General features: G+C 58.5%; 3 protein-coding genes across 4 annotated transcripts in view; 2 read left to right on the forward strand and 1 right to left on the reverse strand.

Annotated features, from left to right (window-relative positions):
* Nucleotides 1-8,709, reverse strand: part of PAK4 (p21 (RAC1) activated kinase 4) — a 15,755-nt gene extending 7,046 nt beyond the window's left edge. Inside the window, exons 1-7 of the mRNA XM_041411867.1 lie at nucleotides 8,686-8,709; nucleotides 8,370-8,546; nucleotides 8,046-8,107; nucleotides 3,402-3,537; nucleotides 2,139-2,219; nucleotides 678-1,190; nucleotides 6-103 (exon numbers count right to left, since the gene is read on the reverse strand). Of these exons, the coding sequence (XP_041267801.1) occupies nucleotides 6-103; nucleotides 678-1,190; nucleotides 2,139-2,219; nucleotides 3,402-3,537; nucleotides 8,046-8,107; nucleotides 8,370-8,546; nucleotides 8,686-8,709 (1,091 nt within the window). The remainder of the gene's footprint in view (nucleotides 1-5; nucleotides 104-677; nucleotides 1,191-2,138; nucleotides 2,220-3,401; nucleotides 3,538-8,045; nucleotides 8,108-8,369; nucleotides 8,547-8,685) is intronic.
* MRPS12 (mitochondrial ribosomal protein S12) lies at nucleotides 8,615-9,484 on the forward strand. Of its 2 annotated transcripts, XM_041411872.1 has the most exons (3): nucleotides 8,615-8,748; nucleotides 8,887-8,945; nucleotides 9,029-9,484. In XM_041411872.1, the coding sequence occupies exons 2-3, from the start codon at nucleotides 8,897-8,899 to the stop codon at nucleotides 9,400-9,402; spliced, it is 423 nt and encodes a 140-aa protein (XP_041267806.1). In that variant the 5' UTR covers nucleotides 8,615-8,748; nucleotides 8,887-8,896; the 3' UTR covers nucleotides 9,403-9,484. The 2 variants fall into 2 exon arrangements, with proteins under 2 accessions (XP_041267806.1, XP_041267805.1); XM_041411871.1 differs by having other exon boundaries at nucleotides 8,660-8,945.
* Nucleotides 9,485-9,612: 128 nt separating this feature from the next.
* Nucleotides 9,613-9,760, forward strand: part of SARS2 (seryl-tRNA synthetase 2, mitochondrial) — a 4,736-nt gene continuing 4,588 nt past the window's right edge. The window contains exon 1 of the mRNA XM_041411868.1: nucleotides 9,613-9,760. This exon is cut by the window's right edge and continues 209 nt beyond it. Within this exon, the coding sequence (XP_041267802.1) occupies nucleotides 9,613-9,760 (148 nt within the window).

Raw genomic sequence — 9,760 nt, forward strand, 5'->3', positions numbered from 1 at the left:
CCGGGGCTTTGGGGCGGGGGGGGCCGGGGGCGTGCGAGGCGCCGGTGGGGACCACCGGCCCGTTGGGGGTCACCTCCTGCGGGCGCCCCGGGTGGTGCTCGGCCTGTGGGGACAGGGGAGAGGGGCGTCAGGAGCCGGAACTCCCACGGGAATGTCGGGGGCCGGAGGGAAGGGCTGAGTGAGGAGGAGGAGGAGGAGGAGGAGGAGGAAGAGATTCTGGAGGCACAGACGCAGCAGCAGGAAGGAAGCGTGGAGCTGGGACCTTCAGGGTGACCTGAGTCTGACTAGGACGAGGGAAGCTGTGAGGAAGAGGAGCAGAGGTGTTGCTTCCAAGGAGGAAGAGGCAGAGTGAGGAAGAGGAAACTTTTGGTGCCAAGGATGCAGCACCGGCAGGGCAGGAGGCGGCCCCTGCACAACCCCACTCTGGGAAGCTGCGAGGAAGAGGAGCACAGGAGCTGCTTCTGAGAAAGAACAGGACAAGCACAGTGAGGAGGAGAAGGCAGAAGAAGAAGAGGAAGAAGAAGAGGAAGCTGCTCCAGAGCCAAGGATGCGGCTGCGGAAGGAAGCTGCTGCTGATCCCAGCGGAGCCGTGAGGAAGAGGAGCAGGGAACCCGCTCTGGAAGAGGAAGGAGAGCAGGAAGAGGAGGACGAGGGAAGGCCTGGGGACACGCCTTTACCTGGGCGCTGCCCCCCGGGCCGGGGTCGGTGTCGGCGCGGGGGTAGGTGTGGAAGGGGCGTCCCGGCGCCGTCTTCAGCCCCGCCCCGGGGGCGCCGCCGGCGTCGGGGGGCCGCAGGTCGGGCCCCGAGAGCGGGCGCTGCTCGCGGGCCGGGGGCCGCGGGGGTCCCTCTCCGGCCGAGCTGGATTTGGGGCGGCCCCCGGGGGCGTGGGGGTGAGGCTGGGGGGGCTCCCGCCCGGCCGCAGCTTTGGGGTCCTCTCGGGGCTGGGGCTGGGGGGGGCTCGGCTCGGGGTCCCCGCGGCGGCTCTTGCCGGGCTCCGGGCGGGAGCGGGGGGGTCCCGGGGTCAGGCCGTTCTCCGGGGGGTGCCGGGGGGGGCTGGGGGGGCTGTCCCGGCGCAGGGAGTTGGAGCGGGACACGGACACGGCCGCCAGCTCGTCCAGGAGCCAGGCCAGGGTCCTGTCCCGGCCCCCGGGGGTCCCATCCCGCGTCCCTTTGGAGCCGCGCACGATGGGCTGCGGGGAGGGGGGGGGAACACACGGGGGGAAATGGGAGAAAAAGGGAAAAAAACAACAGAAAGGTGACATGGAATGGCTGCAGGAGGGTGGTGGGATGGGCACGGGGGAGGGGGTTCGGCTGGGGTGTCCCTCTGGGGAGGGTCCCAGAGCCCCAAATGACCCCGGGTGCTCCCCGGGGATTGGGGTCTGGCTTTGCGGGGAGGGTCCCAAAATATTGGGGGGTGTGATGGGGTGGGAATTGGGGGAACATCAGAACTGAGGTGGGAATGGGGGGATGTGGGAATGGGAGGATGTGGGAATGGGGGCCTTGAACAACTGGGAACACACAATGGGGAAGAGGTCAGCTGGGAATGACTCCGAGTTCCCATGGGGTGGGCTGGTTCCAGGTGTGGGGAAGGATCTCACCTGGGAATCCCTGTCCTGGGGGCCCCAATTGTCACCTCCCTGCCCCAAGACCCCCAAATTCCTCCCACTTTGGCCCCAAAGAGCATCCAGGATGCCCTTATACACTCCAAGACCCCAAATTCCCCCAAACCCACCCCCAGGACTAAATGAGCCCCCACCTCCCCCACAATCCCAAAACCCCCTGGTCCATACCTCCCCCAATTTGTCCTTTTGGGAGGTAGGAAAGGCATGGGGACCCAGCTCCCACCTCCCTGACCCCCAAATTCCCCCCAGTTTGGCTTTTTGAGTGGCTGACACAACCCCTGAATATCAACCCCTGACACAACCTGCTCCACAACAACCCCAAAATCCCCTCGTTCCAAGACCCCCAAACCGCCCCCAGCTCCACCCCAGAGAGTACCCAGAACCCTGCTAACCCCTCCAAGACCCCAAACCCGGAACGGCCACCTTGCCACCCCCTCCCCACCCCGTAACCCCCCCCCGAATTCCCAAGGCTCTGCCGCAACGCCGCGGATTCCCAACGCTCGCGGCTCCCCGCACCTTGTGGGCGCCGCGGATGGCGGTGATGCAGGCGGGGTCCACGAGGGGCTTGGGGCGCCGGGCGGACTCCTCGAGCAGCCCCTGCCACTGGCGGGGCAGCCCGGTGAAGCGCTGCTCCGAGGCGTCGTAGCCCGTGTGCACGCGGTGCTCGAAGTTGGACGGCGCCGAGATCTCCACCCGCTTCTTCTTCTTGGAGAACATGGCCCGGCACGCGCTCCTGGCAAGCCGAAACCCCGGGGTTAGCGGGGTGGGAAACGGGAGCCGGCATGGGGAACGGCGGCAGCCCCCCCCCCCAAATCCAGCCCTGGGAACGGGAACGGCCCCGGAAATCCGGTGTTACAACGGGGAACGGCCCCCGGAGCGGGATCGGCGCCTAAATCCCATTGTTAGAGTGGAATAAACTGGAAACGCTGCTGGGGTGAAGTGTGGAGGGGATCAGCCCTGAAAATCCTGCTGTTGGAATGGTTTTTATCCATTGTTGGGATGGATGGGATCAGCCCTAAAATCCCACTGTTGGAATGGTTTTTATCCATCCATCATTAGGATCAGCCCCGAAAATCCCGCTGTTGGAGTGATTTTTATCCATTGTTGGGATGGACGGGATCAGCCCCAAAATCCCCCTGTTGGAATGATTTTTATCCATCCATGGTTGGGATCAGCCCTAAAATCCCCCTGTTGGAATGGTTTTTATCCATCCATCATTAGGATAAGCCCTGAAAATCCTGCTGTTGGAGTGATTTTTATCCATTGTTGGGATGGACAGGATCAGCCCCAAAATCCCACTGTTGGAATGGTTTTTATCCATCCATCATTAGGATAAGCCCTGAAAATCCTGCTGTTGGAGTGATTTTTATCCATTGTTGGGATGGACAGGATCAGCCCCAAAATCCCACTGTTGGAATGGTTTTTATCCATCCATCGTTGGGATCAGCCCCAAAATCCTGCTGTTGGAATGGTTTTTATCCATCCATGGTTGGGATCAGCCCCAAAATCCCCCTGTTGGAATGGTTTTTATCCATCCATTGTTGGAATGGTTTTTATCCATTGTTGGGATGGACAGGATCAGCCCCAAAATCCCACTGTTGGAATGGTTTTTATCCATCCATGGTTGGGATCAGCCCTAAAATCCCCCTGTTGGAATGGTTTTTATCCATCCATGGTTGGGATCAGCCCCAAAATCCCCCTGTTGGAATGGTTTTTATCCATCCATGGTTGGGATCAGCCCCAAAATCCCACTGTTGGAATGGTTGTTTCGAGCAGCCCCTGCCACTGGCGGGGCAGCCCGGTGAAGCGCTGCTCCGAGGCGTCGTAGCCCGTGTGCACGCGGTGCTCGAAGTTGGACGGCGCCGAGATCTCCACCCGCTTCTTCTTCTTGGAGAACATGGCCCGGCACGCGCTCCTGGCAAGCCGAAACCCCGGGGTTAGCGGGGTGGGAAACGGGAGCCGGCATGGGGAACGGCGGCAGCCCCCCCCCCCAAATCCAGCCCTGGGAACGGGAATGGCCCTGGAAATCCGGTGTTACAACGGGGAACGGCCCCCGGAGCGGGATCGGCGCCTAAATCCCATTGTTAGAGTGGAATAAACTGGAAACGCTGCTGGGGTGAACTGTGGAGGGGATCAGCCCTGAAAATCCTGCTGTTGGAATGGTTTTTATCCATTGTTGGGATGGACGGGATCAGCCCCAAAATCCCCCTGTTGGAATGATTTTTATCCATCAATCGTTGGGATGAAGCATGGAGGGGATCAGCCCTGAAAATCCTGCTGTTGGAATGGTTTTTATCCATTGTTGGGATGGACGGGATCAGCCTGAAAATCCCACTGTTGGAATGGTTTTTATCCATCCATCATTAGGATAAGCCCTGAAAATCCTGCTGTTGGAGTGATTTTTATCCATTGTTGGGATGGACAGGATCAGCCCCAAAATCCCACTGTTGGAATGGTTTTTATCCATCCATCGTTGGGATCAGCCCCAAAATCCTGCTGTTGGAATGGTTTTTATCCATCCATGGTTGGGATCAGCCCTGAAAATCCCGCTGTTGGAATGGTTTTTATCCATCCATTGACCACTTCCATTCAACATCCCCCACTTTTATCCAATTACTTCCCATTTACCCCCCAAGTCCAAGCTTCGAAACACCAGGAGCAGCAGAAGTTCCCACCTGGAAATGGGATTAGTCCATTAACCCAACCTGAACCAACAAACAGATTCAAAACACCTCAAAAAGCCACAAAAAAATCTGCTTTTCCTGGGATCCCAGCGCCAGGATCAGTGCTCTGGGTTTGGCTGATTTCATTCCCTGTCTTTCCATGTTTTTCCTGCAGTTTCCAGGCCAAGAATGAGCTGAGCTTGGAAGGTTTCGGGTTCATGAATCCCACTTGGAATGGCCCCAAAATCCCATGGATCCTGCGTGGGTCCATTTTTCCCACTTTCACTGCTTTTCCTGGTGACAATTTCCCTGTTTCCTCACTTTTTTTTTTCCAGCTCCTTGGCTCAATCCCATTTTCCAGGCTCCAGAATCCCAGTGCTTCCAAGGTTTTCTCACTGTTTTTCCCAATCTTTGAGGTTTTCTCCTTAAACCAATGATCCATTATGAAGTTTTTCTCCTCCTCCACTTCGACCCCAGCCAAAAACTGACAGAATTCTGTGTATTTTCCATTTTCCCTGCTCATCCCACGCTGATCCCTCCTTCCACCTCCCTAGGACACGGCTGGGATCCTCTCTGGATTGCCAAAATCCCATTTTTGGATGGAAAATTCTCCCGGTTTGGGGGAACTGCAGCTGAATTTGGAGTGGGAGGATTAAAATCTGCTGCATTTGGGCTTTTCCAGTTGTGAGCTCCATGGGAAATATCCGAGGATGATCCAGGTCAGCCAGGACATCAGGGAGGTGCAGTATCTGGACACCAAATCCATGGGATTTCACCCCAAAAACCCTCTTTCTTTCAGATGGCTGGGGAAAGACTGTCGGCACTTGGCAGGGGCAGAGAGGTCCCGAAGAATTCCAGAGGGTGGGATGGGGGCCAGGAGGGGGTGAACTCATTCCTCAGCCCTTCCCAGGTCGCATTCCTGGGATCCCAGCGGGGTTTAATTAGTTACCAATCAACAAGGAACTGAGTCCACACCGGGTGGAATAATCCCGTGTTTTCCCTAAAATTCCCAACAAAACCCCACAAATTCCCCCCAGATCAGTGGCATTCAGGCTGTGTCCTGGTGGGAATCGGGCTGGCAGCTTCGGGATGAAAAAGAAAGGGAAAAGAAAAGGGAAAAAACAAGAACAGAGGCACTTCATGCCTTCCCATAAAGGCCAAATCCAGGAAAATCAGATGTCACTGGGCAGGAGAGCCTCCAGGAAGGGACTGAAAGGGGATTTGCGGCAAATTTCAGGATTTTTAGACCGGAGCTGGGTGAATTTCAGGAAAACAAACGCCCAGCGTGGCATAGTGGCATTCCAGATGTGGCGTTTGGCTCCATCCTGCTTCCCAAATTCCAGCATTTCCACTTCTTCCCCCCGTGTCCTCTCTTTGCCCTAAAGTGCTGCGTTTCCCCCCAACATTCCAAGAGGAACCAGAGAGTCCTGGGAAGATGGGGAGAGCTCCCAGGGAGAGCTGGGGTTGATCCCAAAGGGAATCCCTGCTCCGGAGCCTTCCCCGGTGGGGACACGGTGAGGAAATTCCGCCAGATGAGGAACTCACCTCGTATTCCCACTGCTTATTCCTGGTTGGTTTTTTTTTTTTCCTCTAAAGCTCCCTGAATCCCAAACTCATGCTGGGCTTGATCCTTTTGGGAAGGAGAGGGAAGAGCCAAAGTCTCTGCTGGAAAATCCCTGCGCCGGTTTTTAACTTTTGGGGAATTATTTTCCTGGTGTCAGCCGGAACGGGAAGAGACTCCAAACCCTCCAAATCCACATCTTCCTGGAAAAACTTCCACCGCTTCCCCGGCGGGAATTTGGGATCCTTGGGGAACCTAAGCAGCTCTTTAGGGCACCGGGACAGCCCCAAGCGTCCCAAAAACTCCGGGAATTCCGGTGGAATCGGTGGAAGCGCGTTTCCCCGATGATCCCGACGATCCCTGGAGCTCCGGAATCCCAGGCAGGTCCTGCTGGGAGCAGGATGGGGCTGCTCCGAGGGGTTCTCCTTAAAAAAACCCCAAAGTGGGAAGCGGCGCCGGGCTGCAGCTCAATCCGGGGATTCCCACAAAAAGGGTCACAATTCCCAGGAAAGCCAGGCGGGAAGGGGCTGGAATCCTGGGATTCCCACAAAAAGGGTCAAAATTCCCAGGAAAGCCAGGCGGGAAGGGGCTGGAATCCTGGGATTCCCACAAAAAGGGTCACAATTCCCAGGAAAGCCAGGCGGGAAGGGGCTGGAATCCTGGGATTCCCACAAAAAGGGTCACAATTCCCAGGAAAGAGAGAGGCTGGGAAGGGGCTGGAATCCTGGGATTCCCACAAAAAGGGTCACAATTCCCAGGAAAGAGAGGCTGGGAAGGGGCTGGAATCCTGGGATTCCCACAAAAAGGGTCACAATTCCCAGGAAAGAGAGGCTGGGAAGGGGCTGGAATCCCCACAAAGGGGTCACAATTCCCACTGGGAAGGAGCTGGAATCCCAGGATTCCCCACGAAGGGGTCACAATTCCCAGGAAAGCCAGGCCAGGGCCGGAGCAGTCCGGCCGGGAAGGGCGGGTTGGACTGGCCCAGCTGGATCTGCCGGAGGAGGAGGAGGAGGGGGAGGAGGAGGAGGAAGAGGAGGAGAAGTGTCGGCCTTTGCCCCGGAGGAATCCCGGAATTCCAGGAATCTGGATCCTCCAAATCTCACGGAAACAGGAAAAAAAAAAAATCCAGGAAGGGGAACCAGGAGATCCAAACTCCCAGGAAAAAGGGAAACGATCGCTCAGAGCTTCCACGATCAGCGGGAAAAGCGGGATGGGAGGGAGCCAGGAAAGGGGAGGGGAAGGGCAAAACGTGTGAAAGGAAGAGGAAAAGGAGGAATTCTGGCGGAATTCCGCTCTTTTCCTGCAGCAGGAAGTTTCCCCGGAGCTGGAAGTGCAGGGAGAGGGAGAGAGGAACGTCGGGAATCTCCAGCTCGGGGCAGAGGAAGGGCCAATTAATGGAGATCCAATTAATGGAGATCCAATTAATCAGTAACGATCCCGTCCATCCACAACGATCCAGGTCACCAAAATCTAGGAAAATGGCAATCCCTCCTTTTTTGGGGGTCGGTTTGGGAATCCCTGCAGAAAACCCAGATATTCCTCCCAGGGAGCCCAGGTTTTATCCCGTGGGAAACGAACAAATTAAAAAAGATCAATCAAAGCCAGGGGCAGGAATATCCTTGGAATTTCTTCCTGGAAACTCGGGGGAAATTCCTGCTCGTCCCGCAGCTGTTAATGAGATGTTGGTGACCAAATTCCCTCCTTTCAGCCCCAAACCTAAACAGGGAATGGCAGGAGGGGGAAGTTTTTGGCCATTTCCAAAGGATTGCTGGATCTTTTCCACGTCTGGGTATTCCCCAAAAACCCAATTTCCACTGATTCCCAAGCCAATCCCTCTATCCCACCGCTACTTATATAAAAATTCACTAAATTTCAGGAAAAAGCCCAAATCCAGAGGCTTTTTTTTTTATTTTTTTTCCTCCTTTTCTGTTGAGGAATGGCGACAGGAGCACCAGCGGGGATGGCAATTTTCCTTCCCGCTGCACCAAAATTGGGTGGAAACGCCGTTTTTGAGGAGTTTGGAAATTCCTGAGGAACTCCAGTGCCCCTCTGCCTTGGAGTTCCTGACCCAAATCCCACAGGAAACTCTGGAAAAATCCCACCCCAGGGCTCAGGGGCTGGATGGGAGCGTGGGGAGGAGACCCCCAAATCCCCGCGGGATGGGAAATTCCGGCAATTATTTCCGGATTCGTTTCCTACCTTCCGCCGAGGGAAAACTTATCCTGCCTCAGCTCCGCATTCCGGCTCCTCCGGTGAAAGTGCTGCACGGGAAGAACGGAATTCCCTCAGGAGCAGCCCCGGGCTCCCCTTTCGGGGGGGTTTTTGGGGCGGGGGGCGGCTGGATCCACATCCCGCTGCTCTCCAGGAACCCCGGGCTTTCCCACGGCTGCGTCTGCCGCCCCGCCGGGGATTTGGGGAGCCTCCAAGCCCACCCCCAACCGCCCTCCTTGGCCCTGGGGGGCTCTCCGGAGCCCAGATACCCACGAAATCCCCGAATCCCCCCCGGGCCCCCTCAGGCCTCACTCGGCCGCCGCCGCCGCCATGTTGGGACCGAGACACATCCGGGTCCTCCCACGCCCGCGTCGCCGCGGCGACAGACCGCGCCCCCGAAGGGCGGGAATACGGGCGGGAGGGGCGTGGCGAGCCAAATATGGGCAAGGAGCGGGGGATGAGGAGCCAAATATGGGTAAGAGGCGTGGCCTAGGGCGGAGACGAGCACAATGTGGGCGGGGAGCCACTTTTGGGGCGGGGTTTATAAGGGGAGGAGCGGGGCCTAACGCGGAAGTTGCTGCTGGAGGGGCGGGTCTCCAGACTACGGCTTTCCAGCCTGACCAATCACCGCGCGAATCACGGAGATTGGCATCTCCGCTATCCAATCGCAGCGCGGTGCGCTCGGACCTGTGTAAGATGGCGGCGCGCTGAGGGGAACGTGAGGGCTCCGGTGCCGCCGCTCCCCGCTGCCCTCGCGCTGTGGCGCCTCCGGTCCCGCCGCTCCTCGCTGCTCTCCCCGGGCCGTTCTGACCGCGTCTTCTCCCCTCAGAGCCTCGGAGATGTCGCTCCGTGCCGTGCTCAGGGCCGCCGCCTCGCTGCCGCGCTGCAGTGCGTAAATCCCCCCAAAAAATCCCCCCAAAAAACCCCCCAAAAAAACCCAAAAAACCCCCTCTGTCCGTGTCCCTCCGCAGGCGCGGCGCCGCTCCTCCCGCCGCCTCCTCCGTCGGCCTGCATGGCCACGCTGAACCAGATGCACCGGCAGGGCCGCCCCGCGCCCCCGGCCCGCAAGCCGGGCCCCACGCTGGGCCGCCCGCAGATCAAGGGCGTGGTGCTCAAGAACCTGATCCGAAAGCCCAAGAAGCCCAACTCGGCCAACCGGCGCTGCGTGCGGGTGCGGCTGAGCACGGGCCGCGAGGTGATCGCCTTCGTGCCCGGCGAGGGCCACAACCTGCAGGAGCACCACATGGTGCTGGTGCAGGGCGGGCGCACGCAGGACCTGCCCGGCGTCAAGCTCACCGTGGTGCGCGGGAAGTACGACTGCGCCCACGTGCAGGCCAAGAAATGAGCCGGGAGCCCGGCCCGGGGGGGCCTGGGCGGGGATGGGCCCAGCCTGCGTGTTTGAAATTGGGATTAAAGCGGATTGGTGATGTGGGGTGTGGTGTGGAGTGGTGGTGGGGTGCTGGGAAGAAGGGTGGGGAGAATGGGAAGGGTGGTGGGGAGACTGGGAAGGGTGGTGGGGAGACTGGGAAGGGTGGAGGGGAGACTGGGAAGAGTCATGGGGAGACTGGAGGCCCTGGGAAGGTCCCTTTGGGCACCTAAAGGGTCTCCAGTGGCAGTGGAAGGAGGCTGGGGACACTGGGGAGAGCCCGGAGAGGGGTCTGGGGACTCGGGGGGAGTAGTTTGGGGCACTGGGGGGGGCACTG

The sequence above is a fragment of the Onychostruthus taczanowskii genome, unplaced genomic scaffold (genome assembly GCF_017590055.1).
Source record: "Onychostruthus taczanowskii isolate IOZ18803 unplaced genomic scaffold, ASM1759005v1 scaffold376, whole genome shotgun sequence".
Lineage (NCBI taxonomy): Eukaryota > Metazoa > Chordata > Aves > Passeriformes > Passeridae > Onychostruthus > Onychostruthus taczanowskii.